Genomic DNA, 27,258 nt, shown 5'->3' on the forward strand with positions numbered 1-27,258 from the left:
AAAAGGCAAAGTTCTGTATAAAAAGTTGTTTTTATTGGATAGCTGTACAGAATGTAAACTTCACTCACACACCAGTTGCATATACAGCATATGTCATTCAACTGCACGCGAGGCATCGGTGTACGGCTGCGGCTGTCTCGTGTGACGTCACAGCCTCCGTCTCCGACAGGTCGTCACCTCAGCCACTCCGCTCTCGTTCTGTTGTAAAATTCACAGTAATATCTGACGCTTGAGGTCTTTTTTATTTTAACTGAGCGTCACAAAAATATCTTCAAATAGGTTTACGCAGAATTTATTTACAATAAAAATAAGCACCATTTAAAGTAAAAAAGAGAGAGGGAACTTATGACAAACTCTATTATAAATTTAAGGCACTTTAAAACAGTCCGTCACTGTTACTTATTTAGTTTTGAATAACTATACTGACAGATGGCCTGTTTCTACCAGGCTATGATTAGGAGTAGTGACACTCCTATGCTGCTCTTCCTTCTCAATATCCGCTCTCTCCCTCCACACAGCTCACGCCCACAGCTTTATCAGGACAGAGGCAGGAGCGGCCAGCTGGGGTGCCCAGACACAGATGTGTGCAGCCACCGTTGTTTACGCTGCAGTAGTTTTGCCCTGCGGAGAAAATGTCAGTGTTAAATGTGTTCTTAAAACTCTTGTCACAAAATACATCCAAGTCGCAAAAACAAACATCTGAGTAAAACTGAGAGCACCCAGCTGTTAATGAGACAGAAATGGCTTCTCATCACTCACACAGCCAGAAAGCCAGACGGCAATCCTCTTATCAGAGGTGTAAACTTCAGTTCCAAAAAGTACAAATCCAGACCACAATTTGGTTTCAAGCAACCAGATGAGTTCTTTGTCAATGTGACTCTTTATACTCAAACTGGTTGGTTGAAACAAAATCTTAGTCTGGATTTGTACTTTCTGAACCCGAACTTTCCACCTCTTATACAAGCAGACACTGTGTTTTGAGGTGCAAACAAAACTTATTAGTCACGACCGTTTAGTGTGTGCTGCTTTGAAGAGCCCGGCTTTGCATCCGGGGCAGCCTTGAAAGGTATAAACACAGCGTCAGGCTGGAAAAGCCTCACACAAACAGCCAGATTAGGGCAACGCGTTGAGGCTAATGTGCAGGAAGGCTGCATTCTCCAAACTCCCTGGTAATTACATCCAGATAAGGGGAGGGGGCAGGGGCAGAGTGGCTTAAACCACTCACAGCCAGATGTTTCATAGATATGCTACAGCCAGCGGTACCCCCCCCCCCCAAATCTACATGTTACATGAAGCCAGAGAGTAAAAGGACCTTAGTTCTGTTTTAGCCGTGGATTAATTTTTCCTCTTTGCCGGCTATTTCTCCTAATCACATAGGACTAATATTCATTGAACTACAAAAAACTTCATTTCAGGAAGCCCAAATCTTGCAGCTGAAAATCCCCAGATCTCACAGTGGCACAAAAAAGCAAAAAAACAAGGAGGCGTCCGTACCGGCTGGGCACCGGACACTGGCTACGGCAATCCCGTATAACCGCGAGCGCTTCTGGGGTACGAATTCGTCCGTGTTCTTCTCAGCGGGCCGATCCACCACCATCACTGCTTCCCTGAAAAACAGCACCCAGTTTGATTAGCACCCCTGAGATATTATTATTATTATTATTATTATTCGATTATAACTGATCTGATTCCATGTTTTTGCAAACAAGCATTCAAAGATTCATCAAATTCAAGGTAAACAGTCAGACTATAACCTGCAGTGAAATGCAAGGTGGTCAACCATAATAAAATTGTGAAAGAAAAATTAAGACAATAAAAGTGAAAATATAATAGAGATGTCATAAGTAAGGAGAGTTATAATGTAAAAAAATATAAATAAAATACCAGAGATGTGCAACACAGAACAGAATGAGTCACCCCCACTTGGCCCTGAATTATACCTACAGTACCGGAAAATTCAGAATAGTTACCATTGCTTTAGATGCTCTTAGCCTGACATTTCTGAATAGCAACAAACCGTAATATTATTTTACAGATAACACCCTCGCACAGTTTGGTTAAAGAAGATTATCTAATTATTCATGCATGTGCATCAGTAAGAACAAAGACTGGGGGTGCATAGTCGTCTATTTGTACAGCTGGAGAGTTTCTCTGAAGTCCAACTGAATTCCAGTTAATACCTTGGTGGAGAGTCCATGAGGAGGACTCTGCTTTTAACTGGCAACCTTTAGGTCATGCATCCATACACCAACCTCTCTGTGTTCTGCACTTTAGTCTGGTCTGCCGTTTTATCCTTTCATCTGGTCTGGAGGGACTGGCTCCCTCTGAACTTTGTATTCCAAGTAGAAGACTGACTATTATTATTAAGCCAAAAACCATTTATGGGACTGTTGGGTCACGTGATAAACTTCCTTGATTTAATTTAGCAGTCAGGAGCCCAGAGGAAGTAGCACGCTTTTCAAACGCAGTCGCCTTTTCACAGGCTCTCTCTGTTAGCCATGACGCTAACAGCTTCTTCATAAGGAAGTGCGGGTCAAGCTGCTTTCCACATCAACACCGTGCGGCTGCTGAATGGGCCTGTTGTTGTCTCTTAGCTCATGAAATTCAGAAAAGGTCACACATCCTTGTCAATGAGACTTTCCTGAGACTAGTTTGGAAACTGAACCCTTTTGAAAGGCATTATTCTAAATGAAAAAAGTAAGACTCTTCACTGACAGCTTGTCAACATATGCACATTGAGAATACCTCCTCCAGTCGGTGTAGTAGAGGTTCTTTCCGTAGGATGCGATCCCGAACGGGTACTGGATGCCCTCCACCACCTTTCTCCGGTTTCCCAGGCTTGGGTTCATGCATTCCACCTTGTGGGTACCTACATTCCAAAGGACACCCCTGATTATTTTCATTTACCATATAACAGACAGAACAACATGTCAAACAATGACCTGACATTCAGTGCAGCCACTGAGGTCTTTATTTAAAAAAAAAAGTCAGCAAATGCAACCACAATGCCGAAGATTACAAACACAAGCTTCAATGCACCGAGAGGCTCTCTAAACACTGGCGTATTGTTTGTTGAGTATGTCCATCTGTCTTCTAAATGCTTATCCTGGTCTGGGCCACAGGGGGCCTGGAACCTATCCGAGGTAGCACAGGAAATGCAGCTGGAGTACACATCCAAGACTTTGGACTGTGGGAGGTAACCTAGGTGACTTGGGAACAGAGGAGGATAGATCAGGTCCAGAAAGTACAAATCCAGACCGAGATGTTATTTTCAACCAATCGGTTGAGTATAAAGAGTCAGTCACAGAGTACTCAACTGGTTGGTTGAGACAAACTCTTGATCTGGATTTTTACTTTCTGGACCTGAACTTTCCACCTCTGCTTGGGGAAAACATGCAAAGTCCAGACACACAAACTAAGGAGGCGGGACTCAAACTCCCAACTCTAGAGGTGTGAGGAAACAATGTGACCCACTGAGGCACTGTGCCACCCTTGGCTCACAGTCTGATAAACTCAAATGCTATAATGTTTCACATGCCTAGCTAGGAACTTCAATCTAGAGTCATGTGATCAAGCCATGCATTCTTTTGAACATGCTATCTGTTTTCCACATGTGGAACCCACCCGCATCAGCCCAGCATAGCAGGGAGGTTTGTGGGTCGTAGGTCAAACCATTGGGCAACCCCAGGTCATCCTTCACCAGCACCCGTCTGTTGGTCCCATCCATATAAGCAGCTTCAATCTTAGGAGCTTCTCTGTTCCAGTCAGCCCAGTACAGATACCTGGTTTGGATCATACCATGTTAGAAGATGATCTGGACTGTCTTTATGGTTGTGGGAATCATGTAAATCACAGGTGAGATTCAAATAACTAGCTCTTTCCTGATCATCAGACAGACCACAACCTTGCACTAAGGGGTCTGAGATTTTCCCCAGGTGTAAGAAAATGTAACACATACCCATGTGCTGAGTCCGTCACTATGGGACGAGGGTTGACCAAGTCAGTGTCAATCAGGACACGTCGCTGATTCCCGTCCAAGGAAGACACCTCGATCACATCCCGAATGGAATCCGTCCAGAACATCGTGCGGCCCAGGTGATCAATAGCGATCCCCTCGGGGCTTTCCAGATCTGAGGGGAGAGGTGAGGCCAGTAAGGACCGATCAAGATGGGCGTCACAAGAATAACTCACACCTCACATCCCAACTGTCAAAAGCGTTACTGTCAGCTGAAATTATATGACTGAGTTGGGTTAGTAATTCCCTGGCAGGAAATATGGAAAGAGCAAAATTTTACATTTGATAAAAATAGCTGCTGGGCGAGCTTCAAAAATAATAAAATTAAAAATACATGAATAAATACAGTGGCTTGCAGTAGCGCTGGAAGCAGGGGTGCCGAGGCTGCTTCAGCACCCCCTCTGGTAGTTGGTGGTAATGCAGTGTCTGAATACTGTAGGCAAGCTGAAATTGCCTATGACTATAGTTTTCGTCAAAGAAAAATATACAGCATTATGTTAACTAGCTCGCAATGCAGTGAGAGTGATTGTGGCCTATGTATTCATGCTTGTTATCTTGTTGTTAGCTGTTGATAGGTACTGTTGATACAAGAGAACTTCAGTCAAGTCTACTGGTCGTTCCAACTTGCAGCACCCTGATCTCTAAACATCTTCCTGCACCTAACATACATGTGGTACGATGAAGGCCCACCTGTCAGAATGATAGGGATGGGCTCTCCCCCCTGCAGGCTGGCCTTGCTGATGGATGGTCCTGTGATGTCTGTCCAGTAGACCATCTTTTCCACGCAGTCAAAGGCCAAACCGATGACCACTTTGTCCTGGGAATCAGCAGTTGTGGGAAGCCGGTTTTGATTTGACTGTTTTATGTATTTGTTTTGTTGTTTTTTTTACAGGATGAGCAAGCATTTGTTTTTTCCTCATAGTTTAGTTAACAACAGGCAGAGAGCATGTCTAGACGTTACTGTATAGACGAGGAAACCAGCCAGACTGTGTTGTGCGGAATGGTAATTAGTTTCAGAGCAAACTAACTAAGCAAAAGTGATACATGTGGCTGGGAAAAATTCAGGCATAAATGTTTGCTAACAAAGAAACAAGCTAGTGATCTAAGTGCCCCATTGCTCATTCCTTAGCTGCGCCATCTGCACATCTTCCGTCCACCCGAAATGTCAAGCTTGGCCCCTTCGATGTGCAAAGCTAATCTAAAAAAATCAGCTTTCAGATCGTACACTCAGTATTTAAATTACTCGAGCACGAAACAATCTTATGCCAGCTGTGAGGCCCTTCACCCATGACTCTCAATCACCCATGACCGTCCTGAAGAACGCTTTCTAAAGTCCACCAGATTTATTTGCGATCAGATTACCCATCATGCATACAGTAGGTCTTTTGACACACCGTCAACACATTCGAGATGGAGGAAAACACATGCACCACACACATCTACAGCTTTCTGAGACTCTGACTGAAGCCTTCACCAGCAATAGGAAAAGACTGGCCGAACACGGTCCGTGTGGTGGAGGGACAGCCCCATTCACAGGTGGATAGTTCAGGCCCAGGAAGTAAAAATCCAGACCCAATTTTGTTTCAACCAACTAAGTGAGTATACAAAGTCACAGTCACAAAGTACTCAACCAAGTTATACTCATATAGGGGGGGCCTTAGGACCCAGGATATTTTTCTTGTGGAGGTTCTGGGAAATCGAAAATGTGTCTTGTGAATGCAAATGAGTCACTTTTCAGGCCCTGTTAGACTAAACCCAAGCTGATCTGGCACAGCTGTAGTGGTATTACAGTCTTCATCATGCATCCTTCATCTCCACAGTAAGAATGAGTAGCAGCCATTGAGTAAGCAAGATCTCCATTAAGTTACAGCGCTACTACGTTTGTATAAATGTTTGGCTTCAACTCATCTCACAAGGAAAACAGAGTGCTCTGAAGTACATGGTTGATCCTTATGTTTTTCATACGAATTTTGTGTTATGAAAAAGATTGCAATGGAGTGAAATATAATATTTGGATTCCTCACTGCTGAAAGGAATCAAATAAAACCAAAGAAGAGTCTGACTGTAATGACTATTTCATCAAAATTAATAAGCGGATATAAGTTTGAAAGCTTTAATAACATCCTGCTGAAAGATTCCACACAATCCCTCTCAAAGTCTGGAATTAATATGGCCTTTTAATGAAAGGACCCTCAAAGTGACTCACTCATCATTCTGTTGCATAATTTCCCCCAAAATATTGTCTTTAAATACCTCTGTACAGGCAAACACCTGTCTTGAGCCATAAAATATTTGCACATTTCATAAGAGTCTTTCCCCGCTGGGACGTTCTTCGCCAGGACATGGTCAACATCAGAAGAATTAAAACATCTGCTTGTCGTGTCTGGTAACCCATATTGGTGAGGCTGGGACCGTGATTTATTTTTGAAACACACCAGAAGGGACAGGCAAACGTGGGTGAACTTCAGAGTCCAGCTTGCAGGTCATTACACTATCATATAATAATAGCTCTTGATTGGCTGTTTTTATCATATCATACTGTCTCAGCCAATCAGCAGAGTTTCCCACACCTGCTAGATACTTATGTAAGTGGATGGTTATTCTGCCAGAAGCCAGGTGCAACACATCACAGCACATCTCCACTGAAACCGGATACCAATACGCTTCCTGAAGCTGTTGTTTTGGAAGTTCAGCATTCCCAAGGAACCACGGATGTCATTTGGACAGAATTCAACAGCCAACCCCGATACAGCCTATTATGTCAGGTTATCCTGCTGCCCAGAATTACCTCCCCTGCCCTCAAAGGGTGAAACAATGTTACTTTTGACACAAAGCACAGAGATCAAGGGAAATGGTAAGAGGGTCACCTTTCCTGTTGTCCTACGCATTTGCTGAAACAGCCATCTTTGGTTTAAATTTGGTTCTGAGAGTTAGGAGTGTTTGGTTCTGTGGCTGTGGTCTGCTGCACAAGGCCCTTAACTGCAAGCTCCAGTGGCACTGCATGCTGTCACCCTCAAGCTTGCTGTCACCTGGCTGTGCATGTTTCAGGGAGAGCGAAATGGGAGAGGTGAAAACCTGACTTCCACACAGGGATGAATGAAGAATCTTTGTTTTATTTCATACTGATGTCTAGTTAAACCCGTGTCCAGCCCCCATTCCTCCTATCCCTGCCTCACATGGTTCTCTGTGATGGGTTTGATTGGTGAGACTGCCAATGACACTTTGGTAGTCATCGGGGATGGATGTTTCTGGAAACTTTGGTCTCTCATGCCAGTATCTGACCACACAGTGGATTTCAACAAAGGTCAGCAAACATGTCCACTGGAGAGCAGAACCTCGTAGTCCACGTCCACACAGACCGTTCCATTCAAAATCATTTATGAGGATCCCTATGAAGCAGGTGGCAATCAGAACTTACTGGAATGTGCAGCAGGGCTTTGGCTTGGGTCTTCTCTAGACCATGCCCTGCCAGCGGAACGTGCTCGATCTTGCCGCTCTGGGAAAACAGCAAGTGGGTTCCCGGTGGCAGCGGAGTGACGTCTGGCCGGGTCGTGGGTCCCACCGGTGTGGGGACAACCTGGTCAATACCTATTGGCCAGAAACAGCAAGGGGGAGCCCAGCTGAGCTGAGGGGCACCAAGAAATGCAGCCAAATGGAGTATTACAGGCGTGCTGCTCTGGATGAATGGCGTCAGAGGGGGTAGGCGGACTCCAACCAGGTGAGTGACTTACACATGGGCACGCTGCCTGGCCCGGTGCGGGTGCCCTGGATCTCCTGCCCGTTTTGGTACACACACCAGCACTGGCCGATGCTCTGGTGACACTGCATGGGCTCATATCGGCCCAGAGTGTCGCATGTGGGCACGTACTGGCCCGGGATGGGCCGGGGCCCCCGGGGGCCGAACGTGGAGGAGGCCGACAGGGCGGCTTCCCGGTGCTGCTCGCACTGCGTCTTTGCAGGGGCTGGAGGGACAGGAAAGACGCATCGCAACATGGTCAGATAGTTGGAGATGAAGCAGGTTATTAGTTAGAGATGCTTATAGAGTGAGAGTTAGGATGCCTTTAGTGGCTCTAATCAACTTACAGCAGAGCTCTTCAAATCTGGCCCTCAATTCCAAATCCAGGCCTTGTTTTCAGATCTCCCAGATAGTTAGTTTAATAATTACTGATTCTGATTGGCCAGAGGCTACATACCTGGCTCACAGGTAAAGGAGGGCTGGAAAATCATAATTGCTCAGACTGATAATCACTCTGATAAATGTCTTAAAAGTTCCCCACTTCTAACATGATGGCCTAAATGTAATGGACCTAAATCCACTGAAAAGCTTCCTGAGAAAGGACCCTGCCTGATTATTTCACCCACAATACCACAATGCGTCACATGTTCTTCAAAACATTCTGCTTGTCAACAATTACTGTATTAATTTAATAAATGAAAAAACATACTGTATAACCAAACAGCCAATCACACAATCCATGTGTTTTGCTCTCTTTTGAGGGTTTTTCATGGGAAATAAACGTCTTCAAGCTAACCGGCTAGGTCAGAGAGCACATTACTGCGATGAGTCTGCAGATGGCCTCGTACTCTACATTTGAGCCCTACAGAAGAATAACAGATTCTTACAACACCTGTCACCTAGTGTCCCTCACAATAAACGCACCATTATGCTGCCATGTCATCAAGGACTGCAAAGACAAGCTGCTGCAGATGGATTCAAATGACACGAGTAAGAAAGGATGGAGCTGAATGAAAAAAGGGGCAAAGCACTAGAAGAACAAGCCAATTCATTGCATTTTATTATGTGAAATATGGCTTGAAAGTAAATGTTTATGCACGACAGACCGCTTCTTAGCTTATTTGGCTGAAAGGTACATGCTATACCGCACGCTGCATGTAGTATTGCAGCAAAGAAAGCAGCTGTGAGTCAGGAGGCCAGCCCCTACAATCCCAGCCGGGGCCTCAAACAGAGTGCAATTCCAGAAAATTCTGGTACTCTGCTCTGTGCATAGCTGCCATTTTCCCCGAGGCTCGCATTATCGCAGGCCTGTTCTGGGGGGGGGGGGGCCTGTCGGCTTTGCGATACTACAGATTCATGCGCTCCACTTAACACGGTACATTCCCCTCCCCCCGGAATCCCACACACTACTCCTTACTGGTATGTCTCTCTTAAGTACTCTGCTGTTGGGTAGCCTGCCCCTTGTGGGGAGCAGACAGGGCACTGAGGTACCTCTGGGCCTATTTATGACAGGAAAGGGCCCATTTAGGAAACTCCAGACAGAGAGCTAAGCAAGGACCTTATTAAATGCAGCCAGAGCCTAATGCACTCATAGCAGGGGACCCGTAGAAGGGGGGAGGGGATTCAGGACAATTACAATGTCACTGGGGGCCCTAAAATCTGGAGCAGAATTGGAATGGTCTATGTTGGGGGTCCAATATGACGTGCTTTGATGGGATCTCTAGCAGTGCCCCTGACTCATGGTGCCAGATGCACCTAGCCTACAGCCTGGGGGTCACCATGAATCCCAAGTGTGCTCGCGCGGCCCGCTAAAATGCGCCGACGTGCCGTCGACACGTACCAGCTCCACACCACAGAGGCCTACAGAGGTGACACGCAGTGTAAAGTTTTAAGAGGCAGAATGGCGGTTTCCAAACACATGCAAACACATTTGCTAGTGGCGTATCATGAAAACACAAATGAAAGTTTGGGGGGGTGTCAGTATGTGGGGAAGCACTACAGCCCCCCCACCCCGCAACAAAACCTACCTGAGGAGCAGTGGAAGCCATCGCCATGGAAACCGGGCCGGCACTGGCAGCTGAACGCTCCCGGGGTGTTGGTGCAGACAGCTGCCCGGTGGCAGCGCTCTTGCTGGCATTCGTCTATATCTGCGCGGGGGAAAGCAGGGGGCCATTAACGTCAGGGCTGGAGTCCCCCGGGTCTGCTGCCTCAGTCCTGGACTCTTTTCCCTTTACACTCATAAGAACATAAGAAATTTACAAACGAGAGGAGGCCATTCGGCCCATCAAGCTCGTTTGAGGAGAACTTAACTAATAGCTCAGAGTTGTTCAAATCTTATCTAGCTCTGATTTAAAGGAACCCAGGGTTTTAGCTTCCGCTACACTAGTAGGAAGACTATTCCATACTCTAACTACACGCTGTGTAAAGAAGTGCTTCCTCAAATTCGTTTTAAAATGTTCTCCCGCTAATTTCCACTTATGGCCATAAGTTCTAGTCTTTAAACTAATATTGAAATAGCCATTTGGCTGAACAGCATCCAGACCTGTTGGAATCTTATAGACCTGGATCATGTCCCCCCTTAGTCTCCTTTGCTCAAGGCTAAACAGATTCAGCTCAGCTAACCTCTCCTCATAAGACATTCCTCTAAGACCAGGAATCATTCTCGTAGCCCTACGTTGCACCTTTTACAAGGCAGCAATGTCCTTCATAAGTTATGGTGACCAAACCTGCACACAATATTCTAGGTGGGGTCTTACCAAGGAATTATATAAATGTAACATCACCTCCCTTGACTTAAACTCCACACACCTAGAGATGTAAGCCAACATCCTATTGGCCTTTTTTATTGCTTCCCCACACTGGCGAGAGTGGGACATGGAAGCATCAACATACATACCGAGATCTTTCTCATAACCAGCTACCTTTATTTCAGTGGAACCCATAAAATATCTGTACTTTATATTTCTGCTCCCTGCATGGATTACCTTACATTTATCTATGTCAAATTTCATCTGCCAGGTATCAGCCCAGTCGCTAATTAAATCCAGATCCCATTGTAGCCTCTCTGCTGCTAGATCAGTATCTGCTACACCACCCACCTTGGTGTCGTCTGCAAATTTAACCAGTTTACTGTATGTATTGGTGTTAATATCATTAATGTAAATTAGGAACAATAGTGGTCCTAAAATTTAACCCTGTGGTACCCCACTATGAACGCAGGCCCACTGTGACATTGTGCCTCTAATAACTACTCGCTGCTTCCTGTCAGTTAACCAGTTTTCTATCCAAGCTGCCACAGTTCCTAAAATCCCTGCAGCTTTGAGCTTAAGCAAGAGCCGTTTGTGGGGGACAACATCAAAGGCCTTCTGGAAATCTAAGTAGATCACATAGTAGGCCTTTTTGTGATCAATTTAAAATATTGGAAGAAACTTTTATTGTCATCCAATGCAGTTTTTCTTTCTACATTTCTCTTGTAAAGTCTAATGTTATTTTTTAACTCAACCTGTAGGCTTAGATACTCCTGCTTAATTTTGAAATCATTAGTTATTTTCCAGTTGTGGAACAGAGCCCTTTTCCTCCTGACTTTATTCCTAATTTCCTTAGTAAACCACCTTGGTTGTAGTTTCCTAGATTTAGTTTTGCTGGAAACAGGTATAAAGTCCTCTTGCACTTGCAACAATATGCTTTAAAAAAATCCCCATGCCTCTTCTACTGTTTCGCTATTTAACTCCATCCAGTTTACAGTTTCTAGTTTCAGTCTCATACCATTAAACTTAGCCTTCCTAACATTGTATACTTTTAATTTCGACTTTGCTCTTCTGACACTAAAATTAACCTCGAATTTAACCATGCTATGATCACTACCGTCCAATGGTTCTAAAACCTTTAATTTTCCAATCCTATCCTGGTTATTAGAGAAAACAAGATCAAGAAGGGCTTCTCCCCTGGTAGGAGTATTAACAAACTGAGTAAAAAAAACAATCCTGTACTAATTCCACCATCTCAAGTTCATTTACAGAAGAGTCAGAGACTGTGTCCCACTGTATAATATCATATTATCGCATATCTACCCGTAAACACAATTTGCAAATGACACCATCGTAGGATTTATTAACAGCATTATAAGGTAGCTGGTGGATGAGACACTTGCCTATGGGGAGGAAAACAAAAATATTGACAAGACCAAGGAGCTGGTCCTGGATTTCAGGAAGAAGGTTCCCCTTCTGCAACCTCTGTGGATTAAAGGTACGGAGGAGGAACGAGTCAACAGCTCCATGTTTCTGGGCCGGCACACCACCAAACGACCAGAGCTGGTCAGAAAACCCCTCAGCCCCCGGGAAGTAGGCACCTACAGAGGTCTCGTGGAGAGCCTCCTCACCAGAGGCACCACTGTGTGGTGGAGCAGTATCACACACAGGGAGGGGAAGCCCCCCAGAGGAGCAGTCAGACAGCAGAGAGCATCGCTGGAGCATACCTCCCCTCCACCCCCCAGGAACAAGCTGTGGACCATTCTCAGTCACCCACACCACCCTGGCTACTCTCTGTTTAGGTGGAGAAGCTCTAGACGTCCACTAAAACACCACCGACCCGAGAGAATTACAGCAAACAGGAAGTGCTTTTACAACAGTGTCTTTCCAGCAGCTGTCAGACCACAGACAAGAGACATTCGTGCTGGAATAAAATACCCGGCCCCCACCCTCCCCCAGTCCCCCCGCCCCTTCTCTGACATCGTGACAACTGAAGGCACCCCTGCCATTACCACTCACACAAATACACACTTCCAGAACCTTCTCCATACCCACATACCACACAGCCTTTCTATATGTCCTATATTTATTACATGGGTACTTAATTATTCATACATTGGCAGAGAATCTACTTACATTTTGTTATATGTATTATGTGTATTTCTGTGTATTCACTATGTGTACTGCTATGCATATCTATTATATGTATTTCTGTTAATGTGTGTATCTACTGTTGCAATGACTGAGAACTGTACAAGAATTCCAATGCCTTGTACATCTATACATGAGCAAATGGCAAGTAAAGTTTTTGAAATCCTTTGATTGCGAAATACATACGACCTGTTTGGGTCTGACCCCACTTCCCAGAAAGACTGAATACCCCACTGAGAGCCAATTATTAATAACTACTTTTATGATAAGCGGATGGGTGGCCAGAGCTGTTAACTGTAATCTCCAGCCAATGAAGTGAGTGAGGATTCCAGTGTTATTTTTCAAAAATAATACATCTTTTTCTTTACAATGTATAAATATAAACCAAATACACAACTATACATGCACAGCAAATAAATTCCATAAACATTCATTACATAAGCGTCATAAATATATCATAAATGTGCTTCCAGCTTCAATCCAGCATTTTACCATTTGCATCATTTATTTTAAGCTCCTAAAATGCTCTCACTTGTCCTATGGTACCCGTCCAAAAACTATAATTGTTTATTTCATTTTACGCATCAATCAGAGTGGCTTTCAGTGTATTTCCTTAGAACAGTCTGTTTACTCCATGAGAAATTATTAACATACAAGCAGCAATGTTTCCATGCATGCCAGTGTTTAATTATGCATACCATTTAGGAGATTTTCAGTTATGTGAAAAACCCGTATGGTTCGCGGGCTTTTCAGTCCAATCTGGCAACCCTTCAATATGAAATCCCCTTGATGATTGCTGCCTCTACATCCACAGGACCAGTGGTGAAAAGAAGTACTGAAGCTTAGTACTTAAGTAAAAGTACAAATATCCTGCAAAATATGTACTCAAGTAAAAGTAGAAGTGCTACATCAACAATCTTACTTAAGTGAAAGTACTAAGTGCTTACTTTTAAATTTACTTTAAAGTATTTTTTAAGTAAAAGTACTCACACAATGGTTTGTCTCAACATCTGGGGTGTGCCATTTTGTAAAAGAATAGTAGATATACTGACTTACGCCTCTACCGATGTCATTGCTCATAATAATTACAAGCAACTATACAGTATATGTGTATTGGCTCTGGGTCCATGTTGAATGTCTCGTCTTCTTGAAATCAAGCCAGTCTACCAGCTCGTGCTGCTAACTGACGCGCTCTGCCATCATTGGAGCTAATAAAGCCACCAGATTGGTAGGAAATGGCAAACAACGCCAGAACGCAATAGGCTAACTATTTTTTCATGCAAGATTTTGAGGAAATTGTGTTCATAAAATGTAACGACTAACGGCATAAATTATAGAAATGTAGTGGAATAGAAGGTACAGATAATTGCCGCAAAATGTAATGGAGTAAAATGAAAAGCATGCATTATTATTTTTACTTAAGTAAAGTACAGATACTTAAAAATGTACTTAAGTACAGTAACGGAGTACAAATACTTTGTTACATTCCACCACTACAAAGGACATACCGTGGCAGGTCCGGCCATTGCCCTCGAAGCCCGGCAGGCAGGAGCAGATGTAGGAGGAGCCCCCGGTGTAGATGCAGCGTGCCCGCCCCGGGTCATCACAGGTATGCGTGCCAGCCTGGCAGTGGTCAACGGGGCGGTCCGACTCTGCAAGAAAGCCAAGGTGGCCGTTACTCCTGTTCCTGCTTTCATTAGTAGTAGCAAAACCATTTTAAGAACAGGTTCCAGGGTCCCAAGACAGATGCACAGATATTTATTACATTTATCTATCAGGCAGGTTTAATCCAACGTGACATACAGTACAAGTGAGGTTCAGAGAGCAGGGTCCGCCTGTGTCCCTGGAGCTCAGTGTTGCTGTCTGCAGTGTCCCCCCCCTCCACTTCCTGCACCGTTAATAATTAAGTGCTGTACATGCGGGAAATTCAACAGGGGTGACAGAGTGAGGGGTGTGACTCCAACAGGACTCAACAAACATCAAAGGTGTTCGTCATAAAGGGGGCTGTTCTGAACGCAGGCGCTATCTGGCTTGGGCACCCAGGGCCAGACCAAAACAAAGCATCCAGATCCTAGTTTCCCCTTTGAAAGGGGAAGAAGACATCACAGGAAATGGAGAAGACAAAAACAGCCCCCTAACCCCCCAAAAAAATGACAAAATACACATAGCCACACGTGTGACTACACGCATACAGACCAATGCAGGTCTGCCCGTCGCTGGCGAACTGGTAGCCCTCGGTGCATTCACAGCGGAATGTTCCGGGCTGATTGTTGCAGATGGCGTGAAGACCGCAGATCCGGGGCATCTCCTTACACTCGTCAATGTCTGTGGATGACAAATGCCCTCGTACATTGTGCTCTACCACAGTAAGACCTGACACTGGTCAACTAGACCCATATATAATCTAATAGAATTACAGTTCATTACTATAGGTCAGGGGTGCCCAACTCCAGTCCTGGGGCGGGCAGAGCCCTGCACATTTTTGGGTTTCCCCCCATTAAACACACCTGATTCAACTCCTTGTGCTAATTACCACACAGCTCTTGAGCTGAATCATTTATGGTGGAACAGGGAATTAACTAAGCTACACAGGGCTCCGGCCCCCCAGGACTGGAGCTGGGCACCCCTGCTATAATTCCTTAATTAAAAAATAAAGAAACTATTTTACTTTGCTATTTCCATGTTGATCATTTTTCCATTTAAACCTTCCTTTTAAATCCCAAGTCAAAACAACTGTTTTGATAGAACAGAAAAGCTAAGATTGAGATATTAGTCTACTGTTTAACCAGAATGTTATGAAGAATGTTGTGGTCAGTGTTCATTTTCATCAACCGGATGAGAGGAAGTTTCTGTGACAGATACGAGAGTTAAAGGACACTTACATAATAAATGGGAAAAAATACTGGATCATGCTTAAGGAAGTGATGAAGGAGGAAACCTTGCTCAATAAAAACACACATCAGTATGCATACTCTGGCACACACCCACCCACACACACACGCACACATACACACCTACCCACCCACACACACACACACACACACACACACACACTGATGTCATTAACTTTCAAGAAAACTGCAGGAATTCAGGAAATCATGCATCTAACATGCGACCTTATGGCCCTGATCAGGATCAGGGGCTGGATGCTGGATATGTGACGGTTACTGGGTCACGTGATCCTGGGCATCACCCAAGACGATGGCTGGCAGGAGCTGTGCACAGAGCTGGCGGCCACGAGAAAACGTCTCACCGTAACACGTGCGTCCGTCCCCGGTGAAGCCAGCTGCACATTCGCACGTGAACTGGTTTCCTTGGCCCGGCCGGCAGGCAGCGTTGGTATCACAACCATGTCTGCCCGTGAAGCAGGGGTTCTGCTCGACCGGTTCACCTACACACAGCCAAAACAGGGTCCTTCACAACCTCCTTGGGTCAACCACCTGACCTTGTGTACAGGGTTCGTTCTGATTATTGTGAATAAAGGTAACTATTTTGGCAGGATTCCTACAGATGCAAAACACATTAGTCACAACTTGTACTCAGCAGTCAATCTCTGTCTGGCTCTGAGGTCAAAGTGAAGCTTGACCACAGAATTCAATGCAAGTTTTTTTCAGGCAGTAAATTCCAGCTGGGACCACCTGTTTGCATTCCCTACCCTCATGACACAAAAATAACAATAGCGATATAAATAATGGCGAGAAAATCAAAGCGAGCTGGGTTTTATGTGTCCGACCCAAACAGAATGTCACAAAGGGCAGAGCTTACTGTGGATGGAGCCGATCTTGTTGCTCATGGCGTAGCGGATTAGCTGATTGACTTCGTCATACAACACGAAGATCTGGTCTACTCTGAGTTGCTGGGTGGGATGGACCAGTGCAGAGGCATCACTGTAAGGACAGCTCTGGTAGACGATTGTCTGCCGCCAGTGGTAGGACTTGGACTGGACACTGCCATCGACCAGGGTGACCGTGTACTCTCGAACCAAGGAGGAGGTGATCACTGTATGTGGAGCAAGGATGTGATCAGCGTTCATTGTTCCAGTCATCAAACAGTTAAAGTTCTTGGGAACAAATCATTGTACTTATGGGGGTATCCAGTCTAGGGAAGATGGGCTATGGCCAAGGGGGGCAATGTTCAAGCAGCACCTCAGGGCAACTGCACAACTGCACATGTGAGACTCAACTCAGATTTTGCCCAGGGCGCCAGTTATGCTAGAACTGCTGTAGTTGTTGGCATACAGATATATGGGGCTTTATTAAAGATGATGAAAGGGTATAGGCATGCCTGCTAAGTTATGTATTCATCTCCTCAAGCTCAGGTTGCAGAACAGAGCTGGATTGGGGATGTAACAAATGGGAAAGAGTCTTACTGTTGCTGCTATACTGGTAGACCTCGGAATAGGGCTCGATGTGTACGGTGGAGCCCAGGGGGACCTCTGGCAGCCTGCCCTCCAGCTCCGTGCTCACTGCCAGGTGGTCGTGCTCATCGATGCCCTTGAACTCTTGCTTGATGGTCAGCTTCTCATTCCCAGGTTGGAAGGTCACTTCCGCCTGGCGCGTAAATTCCCCGCCTGCCATTGCAAAGCAAGGGGGACGGATGTTACCACTCATGGAGAACCTCCTGCTCACCAGGGTGGCCCCCAGATTTAATTAGGTCTGACTCTAGCTGCAGTAAACTTCCAAAGAAAACACTTTGGAGATGAGCAACCCACTGGAATGAATGAACTTCAGCAGCATTTCCTAGGGGTTTGTAAGGAAGAACAACAAACATGGTGGATTTCTCCAGCAGGAAGAAGGCTTGGAATTTCTAAACTAGATATCATGTGAAAAGAAAAGATCTGAGGAAACACAAGATGAAAGGATGACAATAAGCTACTCAAACCTTTAACTGTGTTCTTAACAGCCAGCAGGATAGCTTACCCGCAATACTAAAGCCATTTTCATAGCCGGGCTGCTCCAAGGCGAAGGCCCAGCCAATGATGCCACCCAAGGAGGAGAGGGGGAGGAGAGAGGGTCCCAGGTTGGAGGGGATGGTACTGATGGCCACATAGGCTCGTCCATCGTTGGCCACCACGTAAGAGTGCAGGTCGTTATTGTTGAATACAAGAGGTGTCTGAGAATTGCCCAGGAAAACCCTACCGCTCACTTTCCCATTCATCCGTTGAGGTTTACCTGGTAGGAGATGGACAGGTGACACTTGAATCACTCCCATTGAAATCTAATAAATACAACCTGACATCACTGGCAACTCCCGGTCAGCCTGATTGCATCAGGTTGATGTTCTGGACTAAAATATATCTTAAGAACATCATTAGTGGCATTTCCATTGACCAAGATTTTGTGTATTTTGAAGACGCTAACTGAGAAACAAAACCTTTAATGGAAACATTCAAAGAAAACCCTGAAAAAGCACTGATGTTTGCTTGAGGTGATTTTCGTGGCAAGTCGAAAAATAAGTAATTTGCAAAACTCACGATGGAAACAGAAATTGTGAATTAGCCGACGTATAGCACATGTCATCAAGTCTTAGATTTCTGGGTTGGTTGAAGTGCATGATATGCATCTTAATCTTGCAGGATGAAAAATGTTAAGTATCATTTGTGTGATCCACTCATGTGAACACATTTTTGACATACGAAATTTGGGCAAAACTTGCAAAAACAAGGAAACACAATTACTGATTGTTAAGGGATATGTTTTACAAAGCATATTGAAAATACTGCATCCATGAATTATGGGATCTGTCTATAGGTGTGTCGATGGCGAGGGGGTCCTACCTTCGGCTACACACTGCTTCCCGTTGCCATAGTACCCAGGCCGGCAGTGGCAGCAATAGCCACTGGAGTAGTCCCTGCAGTCGGCGAAGATGGAGCACTTGTGTTGTCTGTTAGCGCAGGTCTCATAGTTGTAGGAGAACACTGCAGGTGTGGAGGGAGAGGAACGTGAGGTTAGCTGGTTACAGTGAGGGCATGTCAATCTTAAAACACCCTAAAAATGACCTTGGGTTGTCATTTCCAGTTCATTAGCAGCTCTTAAAAAATGTTTATCAACCAAACCAAAACTTTACACCCACTTGTATAGCTAAACAGTTTTACTAGAGAGTAGATTGAATTCTTGGAGCTATAATTATAAGCTTTATCCGTTAATCTACCAGATTTTTCTTCAGTAGCAATACATTCTCCTTTGCCACACTCACCATCTACATTGATATTGCCTTCGTCCACCACCACTACCTGTGGATTTTCAGGTTGGTAATGGGGACGCTGTGGTGGGAATGCTTCTGTGTACTGGGAAGGGCTCTCATGTGGATTTTCATAGTGAACCTCAGGGACTGGTTCAGTTGGGGTCTCCTCCAGATTGTCTGGGGACGGGTGAGTCGACGGCTGGTCCCAGTTTGATGGGACCCACTCTGAGTTGTGCTGCAGTCCCGGGTAATTATCTGGGAACTCTGTGACTAACTCCACTTCCCCCTCCTCCGTCTCAGATCTTTCCCACAGTTCAACTAATTCAGTGACCTCACCCGGAGCCACTACTGTGAAAAAAGGAGAAGTCCCGATCTCATACACCCACACCCCTCGTGTTCCACAGTTTGTCTTCCTGCATGGGGGCAGAAAAAATTTGAGTGTCTACAGGGATCAGCTAAATATATGTAAAATAAGAAAGATATTAGTAATAATCACATTTGAGACCAATGATGCATTCATCAGATCATTGCAGCTACCTACTGAAAATTTGTTGATTGGTACTGCCAGAAAAATAAAGGGAAAACAAACATCTAAGCAAACAAATCTTAGCTAGTATAAATTTATCTTCAAGTAAGATATGAAATGTAATGCTTACTCAGGAAGATCCTTAACAGATGCCTCATCGCTAGTAGTGACACGGTAGTACGGTCCTTGGTGCCATGTGAACCAGCCGGTCACTTTTCCTTTGCTGAAGCCAACTTCAATGAGCTCATTCTCACCTCCTACAGGAGTGGAATAGAACTGCAACCCGTCCCTTGGATATAGTAGAATTGCATAGCTGGCAGTGTCCGCTGATGCCACTACAAGCTGAAAGGTGTTCCTCTACAAAAACCACAGGGAGATGATGAATATTAGCATTTGTTGAAGGCTAGAGTACTACTTTGCCAAAGGCTGAGTTTAAAAGTGTTCACCTTGATATCCAGCATGTCTCCTCTGCGTAAAGTGTCCTGGGATGCCACATTCTCCCAGGTGACTACTATAGTATTGGTAGGGTCAACCTCATCATCTTCTGGGTAGGCCCTAGCAATATAATCTGATGCTTTCTGCAAGGTTTGGGGTGTTGTATCCTGGCGATAGAAGACTTTGCCAAAGCCATCACTGGTGTCCATGTTACCCAGACCTGCTGCAATCATGCCTAAAGAGGTGGGCATTTTGCCCAGGTACACCGACTCTTCTATTGGCTCTGCTGTGGCAACGAACCCATTTGTGTTGATCTGAAATTGAAAGCACACAGACATGTTGTGGTTATACCTAGGAATATCCAACTCCTGTACATGAATGAGATCAACAGTACTGCATGCTTAGTAGATTCTTGTATTAAATGAAATTTCCTATTTATCCATTTGGTAACACTTTACTTATAGCTGTCATCTGCAAAGCAGTATTGATACCTTCATAAAGGATTATAATGATCAGTGTGAAGATTAACAAAGCATTACAGCATCTTCTATTGTGTCACGTCGCGATTGTGCCGCTCCTCCTGTGTGCCACATCCTCTCGTTAACCAGGTGTGGAAACTGAGTAACTGGGTATCTGGGTAACACTTAACAGGGCACAAATAATATAGTATTATTACTTATCTATTAATTAAACACAAACTAAGTCTTAGTTACATACTGATCTCATGTTAATTCATCATTAATGAATTGTGATGCATGTTTTATCTCAAGCACATACTATATGTTACTATGTCGGTTAATTGTGTAAACCTTACAGAAGGAACAAGTAATGAATAACACAAGTGAACTTATGTTTGTTCATCATTTAGGAATTGTGGTGCATTTTTTATCTCCTGTAGCAACTACATTTATTCATGATTTTTTCATAATTTGTACTTCAGTAGTAATTGAATTATTACTAAGAATTTGTGCCCCATCACACAAGTGTTACCATAATCTGTTATGAATGTGTTCATAGACTCTTATAGATAAGGCATTCATGAAAAATGTTACCATATATTTTCACGCAATTAAATTCAGTCTTCAAGATCAAGCACCTTACTGAAAGAAGGACAAGAACATAAGCCCAAAGATCAATGACAATGTGTTCTTCCAAGTTCCCCCATAGATCCAGCCGTTACGCATATTTTAGTACAAAAACACTCCAGGTTTCTGTGAGTGCTAATAAACCTTTCAGCAGGTATCTCAGGTGTTGTCCTGAACATCTGGAAACTTGTCTGTGGTAACAACCCACTGTCTAACCGATTGCCGGAACATTGTGTTTACACAGCTAGATTAGCAGCCTCTGGCTGGTATGAACAGCTGATCTTCGCATTTTGCATGCAGCGATTGCTCCGTGTCAGCATTTTGAACACTTATTACATTGTTCTGCTATTTTAGTGTAGCAAGCAAGACAATGTAAACAAGGTATAACAAACACTACGGTATGACCTCGTCAAATTGGTTGATGAAATGGCAGGGCCAAAATATTATGCATATAGGCATCACTGCGATAAAGGGAACAATAATGGTCTAAGGCAAGGTGGATGACATTGACAAATGCAATGGTGTAAGCGATATTTTAGCAGAAAAAGCAATAAGTAAGCAGTCTTATATATTTAATTTGCAACAGTCAACAGCCATGAAAATGGAAAAAATCAGTTATGCAATTCACATATGAGTGGCTCAAATGGAAATCTAAGAACTTTCTGTTGACACCCAGCAGGATCAGTTCAACAGAAGGGCACCTCAAATTTTTAGGCCTAAAAAAATGGCCCACGTCAGTATTTCATGGCTGCTGATCTCAGCTTCCACGGTTAAATGGCACCGGTGGGTGTTTTCAATGGCACCCCCCTTGGGGGGGGTGCTTTCACAGAAATGTGGAGTCTGAAGTGGACTCATTCACAGAGCATGTATGCCTGGTTTGCTGGCGTTTTTACCTGGATTCCTGGGAACAAAACTGCATGCTCATTACCATATAATATACAATGGAAGTTGGAAGCAATATTTTGGGATTTTAGGAGTTGGGTGTCATCCCATTTGGAGCCTTACCACACACTGCAAATAAATGTGATGTAATAAACATCTTCAGTCAGACACAGCTAGGAAGAGAAGCACCACACCGTTAGAATCACTTTCTATGTGATAAAAAAGTAGGTGAGCCATAGACAATTCTAGACCCTATTCGGGGGAGGGGGGTTTCAATCACCCTTTTTTTTGTCTCCATTAATAATTATTATTCTAAGTCCATTTGGCGATTTTGTCCTAAGGGTCATATCCTAGACCTGCGTATGAGGTGTGCGTTTGTAGTGAGCTAAAAAGTCTTAAGATGGTAACAATTAATTTGGTGAGGAAGAACTGGCATAAGTCCCAAACACAGGAAAGCAGCCTTTGTGTGGAGTGACATAGGTTGCTAATTAATGTATGGCATCTGTAACATACTGCCAAAGGCCTCTAGCGACATCACATACCATGGGGATGATGGGTGCCTGAGGTTCACTGGGCTACATAAGAACTGCATTAAATTTGGGGGGAAACAACCGCATTAATTGTTAACGGACTCCGAAAGTTGTCCGACAATGGTGTCCTTTGTTTCACGGGCGGGCCCTACAGTGATGAATCCTGCCTTTGTCTACGGCATGAATGCTCTGTGTAGAAATCTCGATAGTGCATATAGAGAACCTGAAGGAAAGAATCGAACGGCAGCCCCAGAGGACAGCCGTTCTCTGGGCTCATTGAGCGCGCTCAGTACGGCTCACGGCGGAAGAATCCCTGCTTATCGTGCAGTGGCCTTGAATGGCATTGGCACAGCTTTCAGGGGCTATTCTGCTTACCAGCTTTCTAGCGGAGCACTGACAGATATACGTGGGACTAACAAATGAAAGGAGCATCATTAGGTTATGAGTAGGGCTGACCTGACTGAAGGGTATGTGGACCAGAAAAATTTACCATGCTCACCCCCAACCCACCCCGTCGGTCTGCAAAAATTCATCATGGGGGACCCCAAAGTCCAGGGCCAGTATTTAATTGCAGTCCGGCAATGGCTGTAAGGTAAAAACGGCATAAACATCACACATCATATTTGTCTCCTAATTGCACTATTGGATGCTTTGATTTGACACTATTTGCACCTTGGAGTTTAATAAAGTTTATGTAAATAAGTTGAAATACGAAGGGTAGCACTCTTGCTTCATATCTCCACTCTTCATACTTTTCTTCAGGCACTTTGGTTTCCTACCGCAGTCCAAAGACATGTAGTTAGGGTAGCAAGCCTTCTTAAATAGCCCATAGTGTATGTGTGTAAAATGCCCAGTGCTCAGTACTGGTCCTAGCCAATGTGCCATCCTAGGCAAGCATCACTGCCAGCGCCCCCTGTCCAAGGCAATGTGAAATTGGCTGGTAAGTCGGCGCCCCCTCGGAAACTGGCGCCCTAGGCGGCCGCCTATATTGCCTATAGGATTGAGCAGCCCTATAGGTGATGGGATTCCAACCCATCCAGGATGTACCCCAGCCATATGCCCTATGCTGCCTGAGAGGCTCCAGTCTCCCTGACCAGGAAAAGCAGTTGTGCTGGGAAATGCATACACCTTTAAGACAGACTTAATGAGAATAATTGTACATTTCAGCCTTTGCCTCTGAAACCTGCAACTTTCATTATTCCAAATTTATCATCACATATTCAAATGATGTCACCCTTTTAAAATCCTCTGCTTTACTGTCATCTTTTATACATATCAGAAATCAAAGTACAGAAAAAGACTATTGATGCCAGTCCATGCCTATTATTTACAGAATAATTTACTGTTGATGGTAACTAAATTACCATGAAAAGAACTAATGGTGTTATAGACAGAACTGTAGAATAAAAACCTTCAAAAACATACAAATCTCAAGTAGACCTAATATGTTTGGTAGAACTGTTAAGTGCATATTAATGCTCAATTCTCCAGTTACTGCATGAATGACAATCTCTGATGAATAGGACATGAACTAAAGATAAAAATGTAATTGAGGGGTGCTTTACTAAAGAATATTCCAGAAGATCCCCAGCAAAGACCCATCATGGCTGAGTAGGATGCAATTTTTACCTCCTCTCTGCTGTTGACAAGCTATCAGGCTACAGAAGCCGAACAAAAATAGCCAGCAATACCCTTGAAGACTGGTGTGAGACTAAAAAGTTTTGCAAGTATAGGCAAAACACGAAAAGAGGCCTATCTGACAGCACGGAGAGGGAGTGTGTGAGAAACTTTCTGCAATGCCACCCCCTCCAGATGTGCCAAGACATTTTCTACATATGTTCTTTGGATTCCTAAGCGTTAAGTAAGGCTTTGGACTGATTTGTGGTTGACCCTTTTAGATGCATCTGGACCTAAATTGACCTGTTGACACATGAAATGTAATCTTTAGGTTCTTAGGCAAGAAGTCGAGTCCAACTGGGTCTTTTGTTTACATCTCACACCAGAGTAAACTTGAAACCAGCTGCCTAATTATAAACACCCCCCTAATACAATCAACGCATATAGAGGGTGTTTTTTTGTTGGGGGGGGGGACTAGTACTTGTTATGTAAAACAGATCAGCAGGAGATGAACGACCTGGCCATTTTGAGGAAGATCTACATCATCTGGTAGAGGTGGACCACTTCAGTTTGCTCCTCAAAAATTCCCACAGCATGTAAAAAGGATTTAACACTCATTCATCCCTCCCCTGTGCGTACGTGTCCCAGAGGGTCTGCAGCTGATGGGGGGGGAGAGGAGGGTAATATCAAAGCCAGCTGGAAAGCTAGAAAGGCATTTGCTACAGAAACAGAACCTCGGCCCCAAGCTGTTGGAGCTAGGGCGGTGGTGATGGCGGGTGGGGGGCGGGCGGAACAGTCAGTCAGATAAAAATTCTGTGACGGCATCCAGCACAAATGGAGCATTTTTGCAATGGCAAGCACAGGGTCATCAGCGTTGCACAAAGTGTACTGATTCACTTATGAAACATATTACTGGGTACTTATATTTCACTAAGTTTTGACAAAGTTCTGGTATAGCGTATGAGCCAGCAAGCACCAAGGAAATTATATGGCTGTAAAAGCACATATCTACTGTGATAGATGTTTTAACTTACTTATCTTAAGTAAATCACGCCACATTGTATGACAGTTAATTAGAGTAGCTAGTAACGCTAGCAAAAAGTTTTAGCATTTTCAGAAAATCCCTTTTAAGAGTTCAGTTCCATTTTCATAGAGAATAATTGTTGTTAAATGTCTGTTTATCAGAGACCATTTTCATTTATGCACCTCTAGGAGGACAATTTAGTGCCAATGTGTACCTCATCTAGTCACTTTGGGACGTCCAATCATGCACTTATTTTTGGCAGTATTTTCTAAAATGTTAACTATTGACCTTGAATGGAGAGGAGATCCCACGTGTAATACATTGTTTAGCTATCTACAGATTAAACCATTGGTTATTAAAGCACATTCCATTCTTAACTGCATTGAGTGAATCAGCAAGATAAGAGTTGCTGTAATCTTTTAGGGACATTTGAGTTTTAGTACAACACAAGAATTTTTGCCTTAATGTAAACAGACGTTTTTTCCCGTCCCCTCTGACGATGGTTCGTATCCACTGCATATTGTGACATATTGTGGAAGTTTGTGTCTTAAAGTTTTTTTATGCGATATCTCATTATGTGTTGTTTGCAATTCCTTCGGTGAGTGGACACGATAGAGATAATACGCCTCTTTTCAGGGATTGGCAACTTGTGGAAATGTGAAAAGTTTTCTTTTTTCAGTAAAAGACATAATCGCAAGTGGTGTGTCAGAGAGGCCATTAATAAAACTGGGGAGATATACTGAAATTTCAAATAATTGGGTTACACTGTAAATTCACCTTATAAGGCGAAACCATTTAATTTTTGTCTTTTAAAACAACCTGATAGGAAGAGCTCAGAAATACAAAAAAAAAAAAATCACACCCATCTGTGAACTCATAACGACCCCCAGTAAACTTAATAATAAAACATGTCACATAACTCTTAATGACCAAATGCTGGGGCAACTGCAATGACTTCTGACCGGGCAAACAGACCGCGAAAGTAGTGCAGCCCATAAAAACTGTGTTAATCCTGGGAGGAAGGCGGAGGATGTGACCCCCACGCCTTCATTCGAAAGCCAGAGGACACACAGCTGTTCTATGCATTGAGCGGCAGAGGCGGAGGGAAAAACCCACCAGGAAAGGAATACGTGACCCCCCCCGTCCCTTATGCTTTAGTCTCTTATGATAAAACTAATTTAATTCAGCAATTGAGTCCTGATTACCAGCAGTTGTTTATCTTTGATTATGTCTTTTCAACATAATCTATAGTTATGCGAATTGATAAAAGTTTATATTGAGAAGAAAAAGTTAACTGTTAAGTTGATGAAAAATACAATAAATTCTGATTTAATAGTTAGATTTTACTTGACTTCCAAAAAAAGATATTACGTTAATCTCAGTTTGCCCATCGCCATAAGACTTGCTGTCATATCCAGCAGCCAGCCCTCGGAGGAAATTAAAGCCGCAAATGGAAATCCGGCTCTAATGCACTTGTAGGCAGAACATCTCACTGCAACACTTAATAATCAGGGGAAAAAAGACCACAGCCACGTTTCAATAAATTCAAAAGTTTGACATTTCTGGCGAATGATTGTTTAAACTTATGTAGCCTATATTTTTTCTTTTTCAATAATGTGATGCAGCAACGGAAAGAACTGCATGTTTTGTGGAATGACTGATGACTTACAAATACACTGGTAAACGATCCATCGTAGAAAAACACAGGTTTATCCAAGGCAAGTTCTTGACTCTGGTCAGTCCCCTGCTCCAGCAAACTGTCCCCAACGTCCTCTCCATACTGGAAAAGATCGCTCCGACTAATGCTTTTTACGGTCACAGCACAAGTAAGAACGGTAATCCAGACGATCCAGCCCTGTCGCTGTAAATTCATTATTAACACAATATTTTGATACCCTAAATAAGTTAAAAACTAGTTCTACTGAGGTATACGGTTTAAGTAACCAATGCAGCTAGTTGGCGCTACTGAAGAGAGAAGAGAGCTGAAGAAGGACTTGATGAGACAAAAGGAGTTAGAGGGCGTGTACGTGAAACGGCTAGGCTGTCCCACAACGCAAAAAAAATTAAACGATTTCCGATGTATGGCATTATTAACGATGATCGATTTTTAATTAAAATTTCGGTTCGTGCTCCAGTTTAATGGTTGATCGTACATGTAAGCAGACTTACCTGTAAGTGTTATAGTTATCAAGGATTATGTTACACAGACAGAGATGATCCAATTTAAGTTTATTTCACATATATGGCTTATGTGTTTATTAACGCGAAAATTTCATGACAAAAATGGGTGGACATGCAGTTAAAAAGTCAATGATCCCTCCATCCAT

At 43.8% G+C, this 27,258-nt stretch overlaps 1 protein-coding gene across 1 annotated transcript; it reads right to left on the minus strand.

Moving 5' to 3' along the window:
• Positions 1-11: 11 nt before the first annotated feature.
• nid1a (nidogen 1a) lies at positions 12-26,940 on the minus strand. Its single transcript, XM_023836300.2, has 20 exons — positions 26,601-26,940; positions 19,805-20,107; positions 19,489-19,715; positions 18,845-19,245; positions 18,426-18,566; positions 17,569-17,820; positions 17,019-17,219; positions 16,415-16,648; positions 15,903-16,040; positions 14,846-14,974; positions 14,158-14,301; positions 9,779-9,898; positions 7,747-7,977; positions 7,434-7,603; positions 4,706-4,832; positions 3,959-4,130; positions 3,625-3,782; positions 2,746-2,869; positions 1,495-1,607; positions 12-621 (listed from the first exon to the last, which is right to left on the minus strand). The coding sequence occupies exons 1-20, from the start codon at positions 26,802-26,804 to the stop codon at positions 491-493; spliced, it is 3,720 nt and encodes a 1,239-aa protein (XP_023692068.1). The 5' UTR covers positions 26,805-26,940; the 3' UTR covers positions 12-490.
• Positions 26,941-27,258: the final 318 nt, after the last annotated feature.

The sequence above is a fragment of the Paramormyrops kingsleyae genome, chromosome 20, assembly GCF_048594095.1.
Source record: "Paramormyrops kingsleyae isolate MSU_618 chromosome 20, PKINGS_0.4, whole genome shotgun sequence".
Classification (NCBI taxonomy): Eukaryota; Metazoa; Chordata; class Actinopteri; order Osteoglossiformes; family Mormyridae; genus Paramormyrops; species Paramormyrops kingsleyae.